The sequence below is a fragment of the Falco naumanni genome, chromosome 6 (assembly GCF_017639655.2).
Source record: "Falco naumanni isolate bFalNau1 chromosome 6, bFalNau1.pat, whole genome shotgun sequence".
NCBI classification, from domain to species: Eukaryota; Metazoa; Chordata; class Aves; order Falconiformes; family Falconidae; genus Falco; species Falco naumanni.
Window position 1 is genome coordinate 59041393 of NC_054059.1, and position 25106 is coordinate 59066498.

The 25106-nt window shown below is 36.3% G+C and overlaps 1 protein-coding gene across 1 annotated transcript; it reads left to right on the forward strand.

Annotated features, from left to right (window-relative positions):
- Positions 1–303: 303 nt before the first annotated feature.
- On the forward strand, positions 304–24677 carry LOC121090123 (triadin-like). The gene is made up of 4 exons (XM_040598261.1): positions 304–385; positions 1750–1944; positions 6784–6843; positions 24562–24677. The coding sequence occupies exons 1-4, from the start codon at positions 304–306 to the stop codon at positions 24675–24677; spliced, it is 453 nt and encodes a 150-aa protein (XP_040454195.1).
- Positions 24678–25106: the final 429 nt, after the last annotated feature.

Genomic DNA, 25106 nt, shown 5'->3' on the forward strand with positions numbered 1-25106 from the left:
CAGGAAGATCAAGCTCGTGTCTGCTCGGAGCTTGAGCTGAGCAATTTTATGTCATCTGAAATACACAGTATAAACATTCCCTACAAAGCTTCAGATCTGTGTGACTGGCTTGTCTTCTGGTTAGGTGAGTCTCAGCAGCAGTTTTGAAGCTTTTTACCCCAGCGTGTGAACCTAAGAAAAGAAGCAAGAATTTTGCAAACTGAAAAACATGAATCATGAAGAAATGTGAAACCTCCAGTGATGTTGTTATGTTTTTAAAAATATTTTTTCATTCTTTGTGAGTTTCTCTTTTTTTCCCCTAATATGCAATTGTACTCATTTCTAGTAATTCAAAAGGACAAACCTGAAAGACATGAAAAAGCTGAAAAGAAACCTCCTCCCAAAGGTATTTATTTATTTATTTATACTACATTTTTTACCAGAATTCACATTAAAATTCATAAACTTTATTTTATTGGAGCAGGTAATATAATGTGTATGAAAAATCAGATACATGACACTATAATGAAATTAAAACATAATTTGAATTAAATTGTCTTTAGAACTTTCAGAGTTTAGATCTATGCATGATCCCTTTTAAATCCTGTTGAAAATTCAAAGATGAGAATTAAAGGTATGAACCACCATTTCCCTGAAAAAGAAATAGGCTGATCTGTAAATGATCCTACATACACGCTTTCACTACAACTGGTTAAGGAAATTCTTTCTTCACTAGCCCCCTAGACTTGGTCATGTTGTGGCTTTGTTGGGAAGTAGGAATGCCCTTATATAAATATCTGTATTCTGTTTTAGAATAGGTAGAACTATTCAGTTTACGTATTGATAAAATCAGTCTAGTCACCCAGTGGTTTAATGGAAATACAAGTCTAGAGCTTTGCAGAAGACAGATTTTGTAGCATACAAGTTTTGCTTCAAGGATGGAAACAGAGCTATGAAGAACACAGTAGTATGAACATCACACTAGACAGATTAAACCATATTCAGTGGCATTTTAAACTACTGTTGGACTTTCCACTGAAGTGAATGAGAAACACCCATATTACCAGCATCTGTGTCTCAGATGAGAAAAAGCTGCTCATACATATGAGCAGAAGGAATACTCCTGGTCTCACCAAACTGTGTAGCTTCATCCACTGGTATGTACAATTTGGTAATTCTCCTTGGAAACCTTCTCACTCTGCCGCAGGACACATCATGAGTTGGCCTGTCTCAGACCAGTCTTTCAACCTGGGGAACTGGTGTAGAGAGAGACTCAAGAACTCAAGACTTCTTGGGCAGAGACCTAGAATCAGCAAATAAAAGCAACCTTCATAAATAGCCACACTTTAAATCAACTACTTTTGTAGCTTGCAACAGTTTAGTTCTCACCTCTGAAGTCTAAAGTTACTCAGATTTATCCTGGAAGTATGTTCCATATTTGTCTGCTTAATGACCAACATTTGTCTCCCTAGTTTATACCATAAAAGTTATCATATTGTCATTAGAAATATTTAGTATTATTTGCCGTAGCCCACTATATTAAATATCCGTCAAACATTTGGTGCAGGACTGAAGACAAAACATGCTTGCATCTCATAATTCTGTCTAAATCAGTCTGATTTTGGGGGATTACAGTTTTCATCAGATCTGAGCAAAGAGTTAATAACAAATAAACACTCATTAGTATTAGCACAAAGTAAAATAAATGGTATTAAGTATTGCTGGGCAGGGGAAGAATGACACTGAAAGCTTTTTCTTTATTACCTGCAGAGGAGAAGAAAGTAAAGAGCACTAAAGTGGAAGCAAAAGTTAAAAAGGAAGTGAAGGATGGAAAAGGAGACACAAAGACAGCTGAGAAGGTCAAGCAGATGGAGACTAAAACAACAGAAGTTGGGCTAATAAAGGCCAAACCGAAAGTTAAGGAGGAAAAAGCTCTTCAGACTGTAACTAAATCGGAAAAGAAAGGTAAACAAATCCAGGAGGAAACAGATGAAGATCTTAAAAACGTAGCAGGGAAAAAGCAGAGAGAATGGAGTTAAAGATGGCAAGGACCAAAGTTCACCGATGAAAAGCAAAAGTGCAGTGCAAATAAATCCCAGATGAATCTCACACTGCTAGGAAGAGACTATCAAGAATAAAAGACGTTTAATCTATAGAATATTCTAACTGTCATGGCTAAAGATTCATTTTGGTTTAAATCCTTCTTTACCAAGGACCAATTTCTCTTCAGATATGCCTGAGTCTTCATAGATTTGCACAGTAGCATCTGATGTAGTGCACTGTATTTTGGAAAATACACTGTCCAATGACTTGTTGGGAATTTTGTTTTATTTCCACATCTGCATATGTCCTCTATAACAACAAGGAAAGTAGGAGCAGAGGAAAGGGAATGTAGTAATTTGTCTTGCATCAGATTATATGAGGCATTGTCATGTTGTCAGGTATTGCATGACACAGTGATAAGCCCACCTGACATAATTTGATTGGAACACCCTCCAAATTTCTCCTAAGAAGGAATGAAATGCCATAATGGCATTTGCCCTGGTGGAAGAAAGAAATTAAATGATAAAACAAAGAATCAACATGCATCAACACCAAACTGAGGTATTAGCTATATGCTCCCCTTTGACAGAGCCAGCCTGGGTTCTTCCACACCCAAATTGCTCTGACCAGTTCCCTCATTTCCCTGTGGCTCTTCCATGGTGTTAGGTACAATTTTGTACGAGTGAAGGCAACAGGACCTGGATCTCTGTACAAACTGCCACACTGCAGGCACAGGATGATTCTGACATTAATAGAGGCAGTTCAGTGTTGCGTGGCGCCCCTATTTGATCCTTTCAGCTGATAACCGCCGACAAATTGTTATGCCTGAGCATCAAAGCAGCCATCCCTGCCTGCATACCTGAATCTGCCTGAGCAGATTCTCTCAGAATTTCATAACCATTAGCTTTGGACTCCTTAGGAGTTGCCTAAATTATATGTTTCTGGAAATCTGGGAGATTCTGAGATATAGACCCCTTTCTGACATGCATAGTGTGTTGAACTAGTATTTTTTTAACATTTATTTGTATTCTAGTTAATACTGGTTTTCACTTGAAATATTGGAGCCTTTGAAGCATAAAATCAAAGTAGTGTTTTTCATGCTGATTTCTGTGACCAAGGGGAAAGTTCAGCAAATTTTTGAGCTCCTCTTAGGAGGTGCAGATTTTTTTCAGTTTTTGTTTGCTCTGACAGAGTTTCAGTGCACAGTGGGATCCACTCCGTACTGTTCAGGATAAGGCTCTCAAAATGCAATGGTGTGCAGATGAGGCACTTCACTCCCTGATAGCAAAGTATTTTAAGTAAGTAGGGGTCAAAGATTATAAAGAACAATAGAGTGGTGTTGGGTATTTCTTTCTTGGTTTGGTTTTTGTGGGATTTTTCCCCCTTTAGCTGATAAATATTAGCAAAATGATCCATCTCAACATCAAACATTAACAAATCACTTTGTAAGTTTGCTTTAGTGTATGACCCCAGTGACTGTGCACTGAACCCTGGCAGGTGAAAGTGGGAATGAGCAGCTGGAGTGGAGGAAGGAAGGAGCCTCTTCAACTGCCCTTATCACTGCAGATAGGGTTACACATGTCCAGTGAAAACTGCCTTTTCTACTTTCATCCTTCCTTTTTCCACCGTAAGCTGCTGCTGCCCAGCTGGATACTCTCAGAAAATTCAGTGCTATATTTCAGTCCCACTGTGACCCAAGGTGAACATAATTTTGAAGTCATTCCAGTTTTACCAAGATTTCCTGATCCTGCAGTCCTTACTTTTCCTTGCTCAAGGGAGTAATTCTGACAGCTTTTCAGCCACAATGTGGAAAATATAACAGTAATCACAGCAGAGTTGTTATGATTTCCCTGCTGTTGCATTACTCCTTACTCAAATTAAAATCAAGAAAGATAGGTCATCTCCCAGGGTAAATCACATGAGGTCCAATGATAGAAATATCTATGACTGTTTTTCTCAGTAAGAATTTAGTCCCAGACTTTGACAGGATTTATTACTACTCAGATAAATGTTTGTGCCACTATTACAGAGTTAGAAGGTGAAAACTATAGCGTAACATTCTATTTTTAACAATAGAGTTTAAATTAAAATGAATTTTTAGCCATGAAGAGACATTTGGAAAATCATATTCATTTAAAATTCCTAGGTACCAATCTTTGATGATTGGCAGAATTCCCATGGACTTCAATGGGATGTTTCAGTGCACCTTACTATTTCATATACAGTAAAATGTTATTTTTTTAATTCGGATTTTAACATTCTGCCTTCAATTTTTGTATATATAAATCCCTGTTTTGAGGGGTTGAGTTACTAAAGAAATCCTCTGAGGAGAAAATTAATACAAAGGTTTTGTTCTCAGGTAAAATGAAGATTAAGGCTTTTTTTTAATTAAGTTCATTCAAAGTACTTTAAAAAAAATATCCTCAAACAAACAAAAACACAAAATATCATACCAAATAAACAAACAAAAAGAACCACAACAACCAACAACTCAAACACACACAGTCAATTTTCAATTTTAATCCTGGTCTATACTACTGTGTTTGAAGAATGAATTATTTTAATATCAATGAGATCATGTGAGCTGCTAAGCCTTAGGCTATGTCTGTCATAACCTAAGTAGAACCAGCACAGGTTTGCACTGTGTCCTGTGACTGTCCGTACAGCTTATGTCTCCTGACATAGTTTTGGCCCATGCCATCTAGCAGTCTTTTGTACAGTGCCCCAAAATGGTCCAGGGGTTCTTTCCAGAGGGCAGCATGGATGAAGGCAGCTTGTTTTGGCAAAAGAAGGGTAAGGAAAACTTGGCTTTGCGGGCAAAAGCTGTGTCCTGACATTCACTTTCTGGGCTAAAGAATTGATATCAGTCCATTTTATTTTTTAATACTGACTCAGGCCCTTTTTGCAACTGCATTGAAGCTAGTGCAAACACTTTGCTGACCTCAGTGGCTTTAGATGGGCTTACTGAGAATACAGATTTGTACATACTTGTTTTTTCACAGATATGCTGCTACTTTTTTTCAGAAAATTAGCACATAGACTTAGGGCAGATTGCAGTGAAAGTCTTTAGATTCCTGAAGAATGGAATCCAAAGCTGGAGCCAGTCATAATGAAAATTTTAATTCCTAAATATGAAAGTAGATACTATCATGAATAGTCATTAAAGGTTTTAAAAGCAGTGTTCATAGCCACAGCCCTGCGTCTATCCTGAAAGGTTTACCCCAGGTTCTACAATGCTGACTAGTACTACCCTCACCACCCCTGTAACAGCAACTAGATGCATGGACTCTCCTGGCTTCAAATTGGTTGCCAGCCAGGGTTAAACCATGACACTATCTTATCAAGTAGTAAAAACAACTAGATATTTGCTGAGCTTGTAAATCCTTTCCTAATTTCTATAACTGCATAGGAAAACGTGACTTGAAAGCTGCCGTTGCCCACCCAGAACTTCTATGGCAGTCACCATAACAGAGCAGCAATCACATAAATGCCTCAGCACCAACTAATACTGATGCTCCATGAAATATGTAAGAAAACAAACAATACAATGAGAGTTATATACTTGGAAACAGCATTTTGCATTTAAATATGTGATGCCATTTTAACAATCTTAAGTATTCCAAAGTCTGCATAACTTTGTTTTGAAGTTGTCAAAAAGAAAGTAAGTGGCTTTGTAGGTGAGTAGGAAAGAAATGAAACAGGAGGTGGAGATGGGAAGAGGTGTAACTTCTGTAGTCTTGGAACTGTGCTAGAACAGTCTAGGATGGACAGATGAATACGCTTGACTCAAGAACAGTTGGGAGCTAACAGCTAAACAGAGCTGGCACTTAGTCATCAATGTTAACTTTCAAAGCTAATGGCCCTCAGAGTCCAGTGGGTCAATGTGCTTTTTTTCTGGCCAGCTGGAGAATCCAGCAATAATATTGCAATTCTTTTGCACTCAGTTGCAACTAGTAACTTTTCTTCACCATTCTTAATGTTAGAATTTTTTTTAAGGTCTTCAGCTCTGCTTAGGTATAAGAGAAATCAATAGACAATCAACGTTTCTGAAATCAGTTTCATTTAGATTCAGAAGCCTTAATTTCTGAATAGAATAGTTTTAATATATATACACACACACAGATTTAATATATTTTATATATATATATGTAAAGATTAGTTTCTGGAAAACAATTCTATGGTGAAATGATAAAATTATATGGAAAATCTCATTGCTACAGAAGTGTAAGTACACAGAATTGTCTTTATATTCCCATTCACTAAATGTGTATATTGATTAAACCGTTAAAACAATATTAACAAAATGCTGTGATATAAATCTTTATTGAATTTTTCTATCACCTCACTGCGACTATTTGAAATGGATCTCCAAGGATGAGAAAAAGTCTTTGCAACCTGTGGCCAAGCCGCAGTTTGCACAGTACTCCTGGCTGGGGTCAGGACATGTGCCAAAGCCAAGGCTGCACACTGCTGCCCCAGGGCATGCTGCGCCCTGCCCACCCAAGGGGGGGGTTGGTACCTCTGGGGTGCTGGTAGCTCTGGCGTTCTTGGCTGGGAGGCTTGAATTAGATCTGGACCATAAGCTGTCTCTTTAAGAACATGTGAATTACCTGAAGGCCAGGAAAAAATTCCCAAACATAAATAAGACTGTCCCTGAAATGTGTCTTTGCATTGCTAAGCTTTATCTTCACTGTTAAGTAGAAACATTTTAAATTTGCTTTCTTCATTACTCTTTTTTTTTTCCCCTTTTTGCTCTGTTAGATCAATATGCATTCTGTCGCTATGTGATTGACATGTTTGCGCAAGGGGATTTTTATCCAGGTACTTTCCTACATCATTGAACTCTGTTCTAATATTCTTCTGTTCCCCTGAGAGTTTCTGCTTCTTCGTGTATTGAAAGTGTGTTTTGTATTGTTGAAAGGTCTCACAAGTGCAACTAAGAGTGTGCAAATAGTTTTAATAAAGCATAAAAGCTAATGGCTGTATTATTAAAGCTTTTAATTTTCTGTCTACAATGCATGAAATAAAATTAAGGTTATGTTAAAAGTAGGGTCAATGTAAGGCTATAGAAATTGCTAAAATTTTCTATGTTTTTTTTGGCTGAGATGCAAGAGAAAGGATCGTATTGTTAATAGCCTATTGGTTTTTTTCCCCACAAATAACAAGCCTTAATGCCAGAATGCTTCAAAACTAGAGCTGCCTCTGTTGCTTTTAGTATATAAGCTATCTTAGCTGATCCATCACTTCTGTGCTTTACCTTCTGTCTTCCCACATCTCCATGCTCATCTGTTCTAACAGACACTTAATTCTTAGCCAAAAAAAGCTACTGATGATGACTAAGCATCATCTCATAATATTAAGTCAATCTACCCTGACCTTATTTAATAGACACTCTTCCTTTTGAACTTCTGAAATCTGGTGCAAGAGGACATACTATAGAGAGGACATACTATAGAGAGGACATAATCCTATGAATAAGCAATTATATTTATGAAAAGAGTCAAGGGTAGAATATTTAAGGATGCACTAAGCCTTAGAATCTTTTAGTCAGTTACGTGCTCAAGAAGCTCTCCACCAGTACTCCTATGAATTGAATGTGTTTTCTTATCTCTGCCTTGTGGCTTAGGTCCTCTCTTGACATGTCAGGTCCAATCAGTAGCTGGGAAGTCCTAAGGATGTAGCTGAGAAACAGAGACTCAAAATGAGGAGGAAGGCACAGATTTTTGTGGAGGGAAAACGAGCCTGGGATTTTAGAGGGAGAGGGTTTATGTGGCTTACTCTTGAAGAGTGACACAGAGAGACAGGAGATTCCACTAAGAAAGAGCAAAGTATGGTATCACCTCTAGGACTTTTAAAGACAGCCAGTTATAAACAGAGGGAGTGGTCTAGGCTCAGCGTGGGAGAAAGGTTAGCAAATCCTTCCAGAGACCTTTAGTTACACTTTGATTTAAAAAATAACCCCCTGCACCAGATGTGATTCACCCAGTTTCTGGCTTTACAGAGCTGTACCATTAATAAATCACAACGCAAAAACTTCCATGGAGATCGTCAAGATCTCTCTTATAGTTCTCCTGACATTTGCAAGCAGCTTTGACGTATGTCAGAGCCCTTTTTTCCAGATGGCTCCCTGGGCTGTTTGACACTTGTAAGGCAGAGCAGATATGCTGTGGGAAGGAAGTTTTGGAGAGAATTGCTTTTCTGTTTTGACCTTTCCAGCTACAAGGAAACTGGGAAGGCCATGAAGGGGAGCAGGGAGATGGAAAGGGAAGTCTGTAGTGACTCAAATTTCAGAATACAAAAGACATGTCTGCTTCTGCCTCCCAATGTTTGCCTTGTGTCATTTCAGTGTGCTACAACACAGTTGTGCTAACAAATCACAGGTTAAACAGCTGAAAAATTTTTAGTGGTCAGCTGGCCTTCCAGGTGAACAGCTAGGGTGAGAACCTGAGACCGCAGAACTTGGAAATATATCATAAAGCAGCTTAAATCATCTGATTTGTAGGTGAAAAGGAAGCGGACAGACCCTTAAGTTAGTCTCCTAAAGCCCACCTGTGGCTCTACCTGTAAAGCAACTGCTTTTTGACCGGCTAAGTCATTTGTCAACACCTGAAGTTAAATGTGGTGAATGATTGTTGTTATGGAGCCTGATACCTTTTTGTGGGAGGTAAAATACAACATTGCCTTCAAAACATGCTTTAGTCAACCCACAAGCTGTGGAAGGCAATGCTGAAACATCCAGCCCATGTCTCTGAGAAGGAAGGTAAACGCTAGGTATGCCCAGCTCAGTGCTCTTTGTAGCCGTCATTGAGCAGAGTGCCAGAAACACTGCTCAGTTAGTGCTTGTTCCTGCCTTTCTCAGGCAACTTGCTCATTTCACAATGCCTTTTGTGAACTGAAATATTACTGTAATTCATTTTCTTGAATAGATAAATGTGGGGGAGACACCGGCACACCAAGTCCCTTTAATAACCTTAATAACAAATTAGCTTTAAAATCCGCTATATTTTATCCTTTTATCAGTTTATATATTTTATGGTAAATTACATTGTCCAAACAAAGAGATCTGAGTGCAATTCAGCTAAGGAAATTAATTACAGTCACCCTGACACCACAATATTTTCAAACCAGGAATCATTTCTATCAGTCCCAATATTGCCATTTATGAAGTAGAAAACCCACATTTTTCTCATAGAAAATTCCTTTATATGGGTGTATTTGCTTCCTATAGGGTTGTTTACACCATATATTAATTTCTGTTTTCTTGAGTTTATAAGAGCACTGTCCCACTCATTAGATTCCTTAGGCACAATATCTTAGTAATAACAATACCATTCAGTATTTATTCTTTGATAGTATTTTTTGGAATATTTGTATTATTTAAAAATTCATATTAATTACTGGTAACATTAGATTTTTTTAGGTTTATATACATTTTATGCAAGAATTTATAGCAAAGTGTGATCAAATAATATAAAAGTTAAACTCTCATCCTTGGGTTTTATTAATTAGATAAACTTTTCAAAATATGTACTAATACATTTTGACAGACACCTGAACAGTCTATTGGAGTTCACTTAATGCCTTTGTGTTGGTTTTAACAAATGAGGCTGAAATATTCAACCTCATTCACTAAAGGTTTTGTGTGTCACTGGGTATGTAAACTACACAGAGAATTCATAGAAAGCCAGAGAAGGGAGAATTCTTGCTAAGCTGCTTCATGAAGCATTAACTGGTTTTCTTGTTTCTCTGGCCAGCATTTGTCCCTGATACTGACTGATTTCATGCAAATTCTCCTGTAAATCACAATAATTATATCAATATCCATTACCTTCTAAGACTTCTAATACTTTTTACAAAAGAAAGGTATCTGAGGTTCTCAGCTCTCTACTACAGATGCCAGTGGAGTTCTAGCCATAAACTCAAGTAGGTTTTGCTAAACCAGAAATCCATCTCATTAGTATCATGACTGCAACAGAGACCTACCCTGAATTCTACTGAGACATTTATAGATAACCCTCTTGAGATCTACTGTATACAGTATAAAAAATGGCTTTCTGACCTTATCTGATGAAGTATGGAGGTTGAGAATATTTTTTACTTTCTGTCTAACATGCATGTGATAAGTGACAGTTTCTCAAGAGGGACTGCTGAACTACTTTTCCTCCAAAGGATAGATTTTCTGAACTTATTTATCTCCAGCCTATAGTTTCTCAGCCAAGTATGGGCAGTACAGCTCAGCATTAACAAATCACTCTTGCCCAAATTGCTTTGTACTCCTTTTGGCCCCCTGTAAAAGAAGAATTAATATGCATTTCTTCCAGGCTTTATTTTCCAACTTTTACTTCTAGAACTTTAAGACCAGAAGAGGACAGTTCTCTTTTTAAGAGATGCTGAGACACATTGATTCTGACTGGCACCTCGATTCTTCTACTGGCACTGCTATTTCTGAGTTCCAAGATAGCCTTTCTGATACAGAAGGCCACTAACTTTCATTTGTCTAGTTTCATGGATATAGTCTGTGCTGTGTATTTGATAACTTATTCGATATTCCTGATTTTTTTTCTGAGTAATATTTCTAGTGTTATTACTCATAATTTTTTATATATATTTTATTGGTAGGAGAAAAGGTTCTATTTTCGTAAAAACCTTTAACCTGATTTTCATAACTATTTTTTTGCCCTTAGAGAGTTTGAAATCCTCACCCATGTGGTTGGATTTCAGGGACACTGTTCGGTCACTCTTTGAAGCCTGTAGCACATGTTTCTCCAAGATAACTGGATCTACTGTGCTTTATTCCCCCTGTGCATACTCCTGTTTTAACACTCCTCCCCTGATTTCCCTGCAGTGTTTGCCAGCTTGCTTTACGTTTCCCAAACTACTTTGGCAGATCAAGGAATTCTTCAAACAGAATGCCTTTTTTTATTTGCAGCTACCTAAAGTGAATTCTTGCATGCCTGTCTTTTCGTACGCCCACCTCAGCATGTGGTTGTGGTTGCTACATAATGCTGAATTAAGAATGATAAGCATCTCTTGGGCATTTGGTCATAACATGGCACCCTTGTTTCTCACAGGCATACTGCATATTCATGGTCAGGTTTTGCTTTTATTTTCATCGATCGGAAGATTATTTTACATGCATAGTTTTTTTAGTGTGTTCTATTTTTAGATAATGTCTCATATTTCACAGTACACTGGACTTTCTACTGGATGATCTTTACAGTTACCTGACAACAAAGACAGTGGAAGCCCAGATGTGATATTACTGTCAATTTAGCCGTTGTAAAAACTTTGCACTGAAGCACCCAATCACCCTGTGAAGCTTATAGCCCTACATGACTGTTTCAAATAATAGCTAGACTGCAAACAAGTGTGGCCATACCATTTCCTTTCATCAATTTACCCTCATATGTTTACTGTATATTTCCATGCCAGGGTCCAAGTGTCTACAAAGTGATGTAGGTTATTTTTATAATCTTATACTGTTGAAAAAATATTTGCCTTGGAGAAATCCATCAGGATTTCTGGCACATTTACATGGCAAGAGTGTAACCTATACGGTAAAACAGTCATCCCACTTTCTCATTAAGGCATCATTGATGCCTCACCCTTTGCACATATGCTCATGAAAAAAGAAAACAAACTGTGACAAGAAATTCAGGCAAATTGCAGTGAGAGTACACAGGGAAGCCTACAGTCTACTTGGGCCTGCAAAGAAGTGGCAGACTGAATGTCCTTCATCTCTACAATGTTCTTCCAAGGCTTGTCTCTTCTGTTCCATTGTCAAGAAGTATTCCGTCAAAGAACAGGGATTATTATTACTCAGTGTGGTAAGAGAATTCCAAGACATTGTCAGTATGATACTTGCCATTTAACATCCAAAGAGATTTATAGAGATACTGGTATAAAAGTGCATCAATACTGCAAGATCATGGAGTATATTAGTGCAAAAAGCCTGAGAGCATTAAGTGATTTTAGCATATTAGATAAATAAGCATTAAGAAATTAAATATGCCTGTATTTGCTGTGGGTGGGCTGCAGCACTGGACTTAAATACTTGCCCTCTGCTGTTCAGATAACAAAATGCTTTAGGCTCTTGAACTATTTTTAAGTGTCACTCCTACTTGATTAAAGACTAGGATGTGTCTTGGATATGCCAATGACAGGGTGTAACTTACCTTGTTACAATATGGGGACAACTTTGATACCGGTGTAGTTTCTCTGGGGATATATTTGATGTGGTGCAATAAAAAAAAAAAAAAAAAAATCAGTCATAATGAATAAGGAAATAACATTATGTATATATAAATATATATAAAATGTTTGGAGAAATTCAGCATGAAAAACTGTGGACCAAGTTACAAGATTTCCCATTTGAGAAAGAACACTAGAGAATATTACTTTTTTCTATGGAGACTTGCTTTCTGATCCTACCTACTCAATAGCCCTCTCCCCTATAACAGAAAACAAGCAAACTAGATATTTGTTTTAGTGAAATACTAAATGGAGCATTTGGGAGCTGTGAAACTTTTCTAGGTTTAGTTTTTAAACAGAAAATGTACCTAACAAGTCTTCTCCCTCTGAGGGCAGTATTGTACCCCAAAATTTGCAGAGGCTCATCTGGATTCGTCTTTGGAGTTGGCAGTTAATTGTTCATCAGTTCATAAAAAAACTTTTTCATGTGATGAAACACTTGTCGACGCATTCGTTTCTGCTGATGACATAAATGGAAATGATTGAATGACAGAAGCTTTTATTCCTCTAGTAATGTCCTGGGAGAGTTCCAAATGCTTTTCAAACAGTCTGATAGGAAAGAAGTAATGAAAAGCAATTTTAAATATATGTATGAGAAACTGAAAAATACGTTTTAATTATAGAAAAATTTCTAACTAATTTATTAATGTGCAATTGTTGCAATAGTTTTGGCTGTCATTTGGAGTTTAAATATTGTTTCTTTACATTTCTATTCAGCTATATAAACCATGAGAAGACATCCACTGATGTTATTTTAATTAGGTTCTTGTCTATGACTCCACAAGCTGGGTCTGTTTGGTCAAACTCTGAAATGGCATTGATCTCTTAATGGGGATGTTATCAGCACACAATCCTGACACCATCCCACAGAGGCAAAACAACTAACCATTATTCCCTGTTTATATCATCCCACCATGAATCAGAGCCAGATGCTGGCACACAAAGCTGCATCTGTCAACACTCTTATGGCACTTTATTGTTACTTTGCCAAAAAAAAATTAAAACTACTTTCACTCTCTCAGGACCCAGGGAATGTGTGGTATTCTGCTTCTGTAGAGGAGAATGGATCTCTTTCTTTGATATTTCACTACAAGCCACTCTGAAGAGTCAGACTTATGTGATACCAAAGAAAGCAAAAAACTGTTCTGGTTAAATGAATCTAAATCCTTGATTTTAATTGAAATAAACTAATATCTAATCTGTAAAGGCAGAGAGACTAGACTAACAAAAGTGTTCTCACACTTGTATTATATTTTATTACTGCTATTTCATATTATGACCATATCATATAGTTCAATAATCAAGTTTCAAAATGAAGGGTTATTTCAAAAGATTCATTAACAATGTCTGAAAAAAGCTAGGTGTGTTGTGGAGGATCATCAAAAGACTCAACTGCTTTAGTTTTGAAAAGTAAGCTATTTAGAAAATAAAGGCAAAAGTTAAATGGAAAAAAAGAGCTAATAATAAACAGAGTTCCATATTCAAAAGGCTTAAATAAGTTTAAGCAGTGACCTTGTAAAATAGTTATTACATTTAATGGCTCATTGTCATAAGTGATTTCCAGTTAGAATTATTGCAACAAATACTGATATTATTTCAAGTAGGTTAAAAAATTGAAACATTATAGAGCTACACAACCCTTCTTCAGTACCGTATCACTGTCAGAAGTGAATTCAATATGAAAAATATTTGCAGAAAATTATTTAAGCCAAAAGTAGTTTTGTCCATATTTTTGAGGCATAGTTAGGAAGGAAACAACTCAGAAACCTAAAAAACAAGTTTCAAATGTCAGCCTATAAAAGCATGTTTCTTTCTTAGAGCTTGGATGGATTCAAGTACAGGGAAAAACACAATTCTCAAAAGAAAGAGCCTCTTTTCAAAGCCTAGATTTATTACCTTTTAAAAATCAGTATATTGCAAAAGAACCTAGACAATGATTATGTATGTTGCAGATTTTGCTGACAGTATTTCTATTTCAAACATACATGGGATTACTTATTTAAAGGGATGGCATACAATTGTCAATAGAACTAAGATCGGATTATTGTTGTTTCTACCAGTGTTGGTAGAAAAGACTAGCACTGGAGTCAGCTACATATAGCTCTGCCAAAGTTCAGCTGGTAGAGTTCAAAACTTGCCATGACAGATTATTCTTGTGGTAAGGACTATTGGTTTAGACAACATGTTTCAGCCATTTCCAACACTTAGAAAGATATTTTGTGTTGGTCATTTAAAATTTGTCCCCTTCAGTCCTTCCCTTTCAAATACTCTGTATTCCTAAACTAGCTGAAAGTGGGACTCATTAAAAGGCTTGACTTATTTGTTTCACAGGTTTGAAAACCTGCTCAGCAACGTCCTGTTAGCAAATAGTATCATCAAAAAGAGTGTAGGATTTTCTGCATGGGTTCACATGTATGTACCTCTTGGTTTTGTCATTTTCTACTATTGGAAAGCAAGCTTGACCACAGAAAGATTTTGGTGGTGTAACACTGAGCAGTACAGAATCTTTATTTTAAGCACTTATCAACCTAATAGTCTCTGGAGACCTTAATCAACTGACTAATCTTCTTACACAAAAGCTGGGAAAACATAAAGGCCACCATGGAGTTGCTTAAATCAGCCAGCCAACTGCATTTTACATGCCAATCATTTCAGAAAACTAGGAACCTTACATGGGTTGCAAGCAAACATCTGTCTTTGACGAGACATGACGATCCCCAGTCTTCTCCTTCAGTTAGCTGCATAAGCACAGGTTGTATATCTAAAATATATGTATTTCTAAATGAATATATGTAAGTGAGCTAATGAATACATTGCCTTTAGAATATACTCCTGAAACAGTCTTAGGGAAGTTAACTACCATACAATGAATCTCTCTCAACTTTAATAGAAAGAAAAATAGCTGAGATCTATGCAAATGTGCCTTTAAACACCTCCTGATGCTGAATATACTGAAACGTAATGAAGGAGGAAAAATGTGTACTGAAGGGCTTCCAGTTTTCTTCGAAACTTTTCATTAACAAGGCAAAACCTATAGTTCCATTGTGGGACTAGAGAATTTATTCTCCTCATCCAAATACAGATTATCTGTTGTTACTGCTGGAAAAAATTATGAAGCTGAGATTTAATGACAGAAACAGTACCTGGTCACCATATCACACAGATAATTAGAGCGTAGACAAGATCTACAAATGCTTTGACAAGATATATTCCATCATGAAACATTTCCAGCTTAGCAGTAATTCTTCACTTCTGCTGTGAAAGCACACAATGCAGAGGGCAGAGGAATGTTCAGCTGTGACCTAGGGAGCATGAGCTCTCCCTGCCTTGCTTACATCCACTTTTTTCTGCATCTAGTCCACAGCCACTGTGACAGTCAGCTGTGGCAGGTCCATGGCTTTCTCCATTCTCTGGTCAGGCACTTTTGCTGTCAGTTTTCTTTCTGCATATATCTGCCTTGTCAAACAAGACATGGTAACTAACTGACATATATATACATAGAATGAGTCAAAACTAATTTATTTTTTCTTCATCAGGAAACACTCTTCTTCCCTCTGATACTTCACTTTCCTTCCTCTTCTTTCACTTTGCCCTTCAATACAATCAGTATTATCTGACAGAGTAAATAGCACGTAGTGTTTAAAAGGCATTCAATGCCCACACACATTAAACTTAAACAATGCTTTTAACTTTTTTTTATCTTTTTTAGTTAAGCTTGACAGCAAAATCCTTTCTCTGTGTGTGATATTCATTCATATAATTGCTCAGGGTTTGGGGAGCACTGTGTTACTAGGCAGCAGTTACAGTGTGAAAAATAATGCGTGGCTTTTGATTTTAGTCCTGGAATATTTTGGTGGCATGTAGTATCATTTTGATGTAGAACTGCAAAATGAGATGTTTGCAATTCATTGCACCTCACTTAGATACCCAAAAGTTAATTTCCAAACTGTAACCTTTAGCTGTCTTTATAGCCAATGGTATGAAATGGAGGTCTCCAGAGGACAATTTCATCCCAAAAAAGATGCCTAAGATAGAAAAGATAAATCACCCTTTGAAGGTACCAATTTCTCTCCATTGACTATAAATGGATCCCTCGGGTGACTTACCTAGATTTAACAGTCTAAAAGTTAACTTTTAAACGTCTGGTTGTGAAAGAGCCTATATACATTCAGGAAAGTGCAAGCAAGGATTTCCCTCAAATGAAGACTTGAAATGACATGTATTTACAAATAGTATTATGAGGAGAAGCTGTTGGCTCAGCCAAGAAACCAGCAGTGCCACTCTGAAAAGTAGGAATAGCAATAACAGTATTGCTATAGTGTTTGGGGAGTGAGGGAAGGGGAAAAGAAAGAAATCTAGAGAGAAATATTTTCTTGAATAAATAGGGAGGAGGGCATTCCCTGTCCCAATGTGCCAAACAAAAGAAGCCTAAATAATTTTAGCATCAGAACAAAGGCCCGGTCTGTACAGATTCCATTTTCATAGAATTTAAGCTTTGGATTTTTAGTTGCTATATGCTTGCAACATTTAATTATTTATTTATTTTTCAGAAAATTACTGTTCTATCTATTTATAGTGGAATAGAAAAGCATGGTAAGTTAAGTCAGTTTCCCAAAAATCATAGAGGAGACCTTGAGCACAAGCATTGGAACTCATGACAGTGAATCACAAGGCTCTGTCCTAAAAATAACTTCTTTATAAGAAAGAGGATATTTCCTGGGAAAGGGAAAGGGAAGAAAGAATCAGAAGTTACCAAAATGTGGTTGGTTTAATGTAATTCTCACCTTCAATATTAGGTTTTTTGTATCAGTATTTCTCATGATTCTTCTTACCCTTTATGCAAAACCAGCAGCTTTAGCTGAAATTGTTTCAAACTGAAACAGTTCAGGCCATATATCCTGTCTTGCTGTAGAAACCACAGATGGTGAGGAGTTTTGCATCAAACCTAACATCACCATATGTTTTAAGAGGTGTAAATTTTAGCCTCAAATATCAGTATTTTTTTACTATCACTGTGTCATAATTTTGCAATTCCCAAAAATATTACATCCATGACACTTTTAGAAGAAAGAGAAGACTATCGGAATTTCTTAATTACACAGAACCTAACCTTCAAAGGTATTAAAGACTTAATGCCAACCTAATACATAGCTGTTATTGATTTCAGTGGGAGTGAGGAACAGGAGTTAGTAGCCAACACCTCCGTACTTTTGGGCCCTACTCCTGATATTTGATCTAATAAAATCTCTCAGTTCTTTTCCCTCTAACTTCAAACTGCATTACTGAAATTCTAACTTCATAAAAATGGTTATAGATTCACTCTCTTAAGTGATTGTCAAGTATATGCAAGACAGGTAACATTAACTTCTTGTTTCATTCTGGCAAGAGGATTAGGAGGTGAAAATCTTCATGGCTTGTAGTCACAGCTATTTGGATTCAGCTGGACTTCTAGTGATTTCTGTATTAAACATATTCACTATCTACAAATATCTCTAATTGTGAGAGATTATAGTGCCTGTAATTTGATTTTATCAATGTTAAGCCATTTTTGCTTAGCAAGACCTGGCATATGCACTCTTTCTGGAAAACAACATAGAGTTTTAGCATTGTTGAAGCAGTATCTAGATAGCTTTTCTGACTTACAGCACTGAACACTTCTGAGATGTAGTTGAACTAATGACAGTTGAAGTGATGCAAAGTACAGATAAATGAGATACAAATAACTCAAAAATTACTGAGCAGTGTTCCCATGGCATAGGCAGCATCTATTACCTTTCATCATAAAGCTTATCAGTCCCTTCCATTCTGTTTAATTGTTAGCAGCAAGTACTTAATTGCAGTGTTTTCTTTTCTCTGTTTGAATTATTTTCCTATGGATACCTCATATTGTGAAAAGTATACATCTATACTGACTCCTGATATTCATGTTAATTACGCTAGGGACTATTGTATATGATACCAATTTATTAAAGGTTATTTGGGGAGACAAAGGAAGGCTGAATATGTCTTCATTTTATAATCTGCTTTTACAGGCCTTTTGCACTCCAGTATGTAACAATAACTATAATAACCAATAAATTCCATGCAATAACCCATCATTTTCACTGTCCTAGGACCTGCTTCTTTGAGATGTCTTTCAATACTTCTAAACATAACATGCAGGAATGTTTTTACCTGCTGAATACGTGTGATAGATAATGGGAGGAAGTGGAGACAACTCAATTAAATTTTCAATTGTTTCCAATTTGGTTTTCTTTTAATGTCAGGAAAGGCTGTGTGACTTCTTACTTAATGTGAAATGACAAAACTGTTAAATCTTAACTTTTAACGCCTTAATGACTTCAATCTTCTGAACACAAAAATCAAAACAGCTTTCACAAGATATGGGTTGAGCTAAAGAGGGAGTTTGGAGCCTCAATATGGTAAAAATGTCTGGAAAATAATTATTGACAGATACATTGTTTTAAATGGATTTCACTGTGCAGTTCTGTCATGTAGCTAAGATACATTGCATATATTTCTGGTTGGGACCAATAGCATCAGCTGTAGGTTAAAACAAAAAAAAATCCTACTCGTAGATGTTCTCCTGCCTTTCTTGTCTGCCTAATTTGTACACTTGTTATGCACACTTGCATTGTGTGAGATACAAACCCACAGGAGAAGAAAACAATATCAAACAAATTCCCAGCTGTGACTTTAATTGGGTTTGGTGGTTGAGTGCAAACATACCAACAAACTGATGTTCACACAACCTCCAGGAATCTGTTGCAATAGAATCTCGCACCTGTTCAGTTACCAAATAAAGCAGGGCTAGAAAAAGCACTTTCTGTTCAGAAACTTCATTACATAAATATCTATGTGTATTTGTGTATACATGTGCATGCATATGTAGACACATGTTCCTGCATGCACATATGTATGGTGTATATTATATAGGTATAAATATATAAATACATGTAAGAATGCATCATCAAAAAGAAAGGATGCACTGAAATCTCTATGTATTAAAAATAGAAGACTATCAAGTTACTGGTACTTTTTGCTCAGTGTCTTGAGAAGGAAAAGTTAACCTTTTCCCCTACTCCATTCAAAAGAGTGTTTAGATTATCAGTCTGAATCCATCCTTCCTACACCTTCACTATTAACCTACTTGCTTTTAGCTTGATAGATGGATGGCCTCCCAAGGTGGCTGGGTTATTTGTTGGTTTGTTTTGTTGTCTGTGCGTTGAGGGAGGAGAATCTCTCAATAACATGCTGTATACATAAGTTAGGCACTATGTAGAAAACCAGTATTATTTGTGATTTTTTAGTCTATTTTAAGCCCAAGTGGAACATATAAATAGATTGGGCATTATCCAAGTAATGTCTCCTTTTCTTCTTTTCTTATGCATCGTAATAGTGACTATTTGATAGCCAGTGTGACAGAATATGAAAATTTAAAGGATTGTATTGCTACTGGGAATCACTGCATATACTATAGCAGTGTTTTTCCTTAGGTAATATCAACCTCATGCAAAATGAGAGTTTCACTGTATGCTGGGCATTTATCCATTTAATAGGGAACCAGAATCTGAATGTAATTTAAAAATGGCAATATATGTTGGCTACTAGAATAGACATCCTTAAAAGCCTCATTTTATTATCCATTAATTCCAACTGCCACTGCCAAAAATTGTGTTCAAAATAGGTCATTAAGACCCTGTTTAAAATATTTATTTCCATGTAACACATTTTTGTTATCACTTTTAAGATGTGTGGGCTACATTTGGATTAGTACATCAAGATCAACTCAACCATTTTCTGAATGTGATTCCTTTTGTCACAGTGATCCACATCCGTTATAGTTCCTCAATGTCAATATGGGCTGCCTAACTCCTGAACTAAGCCAATTAATTTTTTGAGACATTACTACTTTGTACAAGGTCAAAATTGTCAGAGGCTATTCAAAAAAATGTTGCAGGATATGTATGTCTGAATTCCAGAGCCCAGTAACATCCCCAGGCACCGTTTAGTTTATTACTAGCCTACCTAAAACCATTGTGCTATGATGTGTTCCTTAGGAAGATTGGCTGTTTGGGACACCTGTATTTCAATTCATTCCTTTCCCAAAAATGAGCATTTACATTGTTCAAAATAGTTACACAATTTCACCTCTTGATGCTCAGCAATTGTCCATGAAAAATAGTTTGCTCTTAGTTTTTCATGCACACATTCTAAGCATAGAAATGCTTAGAATAGTAACAGTCTAATATCTGAAGAGTAACAACTGATAAGGGAGAGGCTCATCTTTAACTTCAAGTAACTTACATGTCAAAACTGGAAGCCTGGACAGATGGTGGGACTCCATTAAGATTTCAATCTTCTAAAAGCATATTTGGCAGCCTTACCTCCTTCTGTTGATCCATGTCTTGTTCCAAGCTTCATGTAAGATTTTATTTGATTTTATGCTTCATAACGAATGACTCCACGAAGAGCACACTTTCTTTATTTCAATAATCGCTATTATTAAGGAAAGATGTCACATCTGGGCAGAATGAGATTTTTCTGAAGACATTTTGCTGTGCTATTTGAGAGACACCGTAAAAAAATGTTGGTGCTGTTGGATTGTAGGATTCCCACTATTAACTGGGATATGGATATGAGGAAGTACACACTCACAGGAATGGTGTTTCCACACATTGCTTTCTGTGGTGGCATTATTTCTCCCCATATCCAACTGGAATATTCAGCTGTCTACAATGCCTTTAGTTGTGTAATAATAAATATAATTTTAGAATAATTTCAGAAGTATTTTCTTTTATCCCATTAACTGATTTAGAAAGATAAATTTAGAGACTTTATCTATGTCAGTTAGGGTCATTGCAGAAAAATTGAACTGGGCACATCAGGGAAGAAAGAAAGCCCACATGATTTGCTGTTATCACAAGAAATCAATTTATCCTCAATGCTTAGACATGACATTTTTGACACATGTAGAAAGAGACTTCCTAGACTGAGAAAATAAGGTAATTAAAGATTGTCTTGTATTCCTTATCATGTAATATAAAATCTAAAATATTCATAAAGCAAGTCAGAATGAATTTCTTCATGACATCTCAAGTGATTTAATAAACACTGATGACAGAAGTTTCACAGAGCTTGAGGACTGTAGCTTATTTTCAATGAAGTATTCATGTTACCATCTAGTGTCTTAAACCTTCTACTCATCTTTGCAGCATATTTCTTTCCTTTCAGGCAGTGGAGAAGGTACTCATGCCTTAACATGACACATTCTCTCCTGATGAGCATAGTCCCATGAGCTTAAAGTCAAAACATTTCATTATTTCAGTTTCCATCAGCTGTAACGTGTTGTCAGATAGCTGTTTACTATATCATATATGAAGTAGGTCTCTGTAGCACAACTGCATGGAAAGATTAGGCATAGAAATGTATACACATTTTCGTGTTTGCAACTACATCTTTCGGAACACGCAAACCCTAATTAAAAAAACAACCAAACAAACAAAAAAACCCACAAAAAAAAAAAAAACCAAAATCAAGTCAAATGAACTTTTTCAGCTTATCTCATAGTAGAAAAATAAAGTCAACTTTTGAAATGAAAAACAAATAAATACACAGACACTACATTTCAGTGCTCTTCTGTGGCTGCATTTTTAAAGCAGCAAGAAAACTGTATGTCCAATAATAGTAGTGCCAATATGGATAATGACTTCGCATGATTCGTGGGCTAAACTGATTGTCCACTGGGATCATTTAAAACATCTTGCCTTCTTCTCATTTACATCATGGATATGCGTCCAACTGGCCACTGCTGGAATTAAGATAGTAGACACCATTAATCCTAATGGTCTGATCTGCTGAGGCCAGTTCCTCATTTCTATTTATGAGTTCTCTGTACTGCAGAAAACCACTTCTGCTTTGCAACTTACAGAGGAGAGAAAAAGGAAGAGAAAAGAAATTTGACTTAGGATATCCCCTTTCACATATTTCATCAAAAGAATGGATAAAATATTTATTCAGCTACTGTCCTTTGCATTCCCATCAAAGTGAATAGAGAGACATTTAATAACACATGAGAACATTAAAGAAGCCTTTTATCAGAGTGGATGGGAACCTGCTTAGAACAAACATTCTGGCCTAAGGGAAAGTTTTTGATCTACGAAGCTTAAGCTTTTGGTGTTTAAAACACTCTCATATTGGATCATGTGGTCAATTTGCATTAAATAAATGATTTGCTTAAAACTTGTAAAACTATAAAATAGAACTTGACAAGTCATTAGCAATAAGTGGTATTGTACTGGCATTATACTAACACTGGCGCAATCATTAGAAAACTGCTGCTACAGCAAAGAACAGGAAGATAATGGGGCCAGCCTATGCTTTGACCTAGAGGTGTTAGATCATTGCCCCACACAGTAGATACCACTCTGCAGTCCAAATTATTGACTATCCTTCTTCATTACTGATGTACTCAACATTCTCAGCCACTGCCCTTTATCATCTTTCACACAAAACAATTAGTCCAAGTTATAAAATTTATCACTTTTTCCATCCAGGGATAATTTAGGCAAAAACAAAGGGAAAAAAAAGAACTAAACCCTAGTCTAGGATTTTAATCAAAACTGGCGGAAAGAATAAGATTATTTACCGTTTCTTCATTATTTTTTATACTGGTTTTGTTTTCATTCTGAACTAGGAATTCAATTAACGAAGTTTCTGTATGTTGACAGAGGTTATGGATGTAACATTTCTATTCTGGTTGGCAACAAATGTTATTCAGCATCTCTTTAGCTCAGTTTGCAATTTCAAGGTGATTTTTTTTTAAGACATAAAGTGTTTGGAAAATCACGGTGAGACATCTGGATTCCTGAAGTTTGCCTACTGTTCATTTTAAGGCTGGAGTCATTCTGTCATGAGATTGGTTAATATCCAGTTGTGATTATTGCCAAGACAGGAAATATGTGTAAAACACAAGATTTCTACCGTTAGTTGCACAGTGCCTTCAGTGCATTGATTTTGTCAATGTGTCAACATTTTGTCAGTGGTTCAGGCATGTGAGTCAAGTCTGAGCAGCTCTGTGTATGATATTTTATATAAATTATCAGATGAATTAAACTACATGTTTGCAAATTATTTGCCTGCAACTGTACATATGCTGATGAGATGCAATAACATTAAGACTATGGTGCTCAAATCCCACTGCTGTCTTCAAGATGATGTTTTTCTCATGCATTCCCCATGAGTATACATACCTTTGTAAGATGAGAGGGATAAGTGTAATACTGCAGTTTCCAAGGCTCATTAAGATCTTAATTTCTCTTCTGAGTCTATCACCAAGCATGAGGCATGGCTTTGATTTTCTGATGTGGAGCTGGAGCTGAGATTTAACAGCTTGATTGCATGTAGATTGGTGCAGTGAATGTATGCTGGTGCATGTGACTGAATCAGTATTATATTTAACTACTTAATTTTATTTCACAGGTCACAATAAACTGTGCTTTCCAAGTGACAATGACATGATAGCTACTGAGCATAAATGCCAGAGAAAGAAATTAAAAGGAAATAAGGAGACTGCAAACAGGTGTTATAAAGCAGTAAAGAAGCATAAATAATATGAGCGCAATAGATCTGTTTGTGAGTCTTCGGGGAAATGAAGGGAAAAATGTATTGGATAGAGCATGGTATCTGCACATAGGCTAAGACAGTACAGAAACTCCCAGTTCAATACTATGAGTACAGTTCAACACTGAGAGAGTAGAGGTGTTTCAGTCAGCAGCTGGCATCAGAACCTCATCAGTGTTTACAGTACACGACCTGGTTGGTATTGGCTAATTAAGAATAATCCTTAAGGATGAGAAACATAATAATTTTTACTGGTGTTTTAAGAAGTTCATAATAAGTGGACTTGAGGGAACAGTGGAAGATTATTTGTTTGACAGAAGAAAATAAGCTTTTATTGTAGAAGAGGCATCATGAATATGTAACCTTATTATCAAAGTATTACCCTTTAGAGTTTTTTAGTCTAATGAAGAAAAATAGAACTGTAAGCATTTCAGCATATGCTTGAATCACTTGGACTACATGGATTTAAAATATGCTTCTTAAAAATAAATTATTTCTTGAGAAATACATTTCTTTCTTATGGTGTCTGGAAGAAAATAGCTTTTATGCACAGTGTAATCTTTTAAACATGAACAATTCTGAAGGGAGCTCAGCCTCCCAGTGAATCTGCTCAGCCTGATAGCAAATACATTGTCTGTGCTTCTTAACCTGTATACTCATGTGCAGGACATAAGGAGATGGTACCACCTCGTCTTCTTCTAGAACACAGTCCAAGAAAGAAGCCTGAAGCTATTGAAGGCAAGTTTGAGGTTTTTCCTCCTTTACTGGCTTCTACGCATTAACTTGAGCCACTGTTCTGATTTTGTTTATAAATATAATCTATATTACAGAACTGATCAAATGATTAGGCCTGGGATGTGAATGGCACAATCATATTTGCATGATGAGACTTTAATATTCCTTGTAGTAGTGCCACAGATGGCTCAGGAGATTTCCTGAGTGAAATAGATTACAGGATCGAGGCCTAATCTGTAAAATGCTTTGGATGGTGTTCAACCATAAGTTGCCATCTAACTGTAAACATAATCAACATTATCCTCTTAATATACTTTGGATTACTCTTTCAGATATTGTTAATTCAGTAATGTTTCTGTGTATTATCTGCAATAACAAATGTAATATTTCTGGCTCTGCATTTATCAACCCTATGCCTATTGTTAAAACCACTGAAATAAAAATACAGAGTTAGACCTTATCTTCAGAAGATTAAA

Excerpts from the sequence above, each read along its gene's own strand:
- LOC121090123 (XM_040598261.1), top strand. The coding sequence starts at position 304 with ATGCAATTGTACTCATTTCTAGTAATTCAAAAGGACAAACCTGAAAGA. Across the intron at positions 386-1,749 it reads AAAGAAACCTCCTCCCAAAG|AGGAGAAGAAAGTAAAGAGC; the intron begins GTATTTATTTAT and ends TATTACCTGCAG. Across the intron at positions 6,844-24,561 it reads GCAAGGGGATTTTTATCCAG|GACATAAGGAGATGGTACCA; the intron begins GTACTTTCCTAC and ends ACTCATGTGCAG.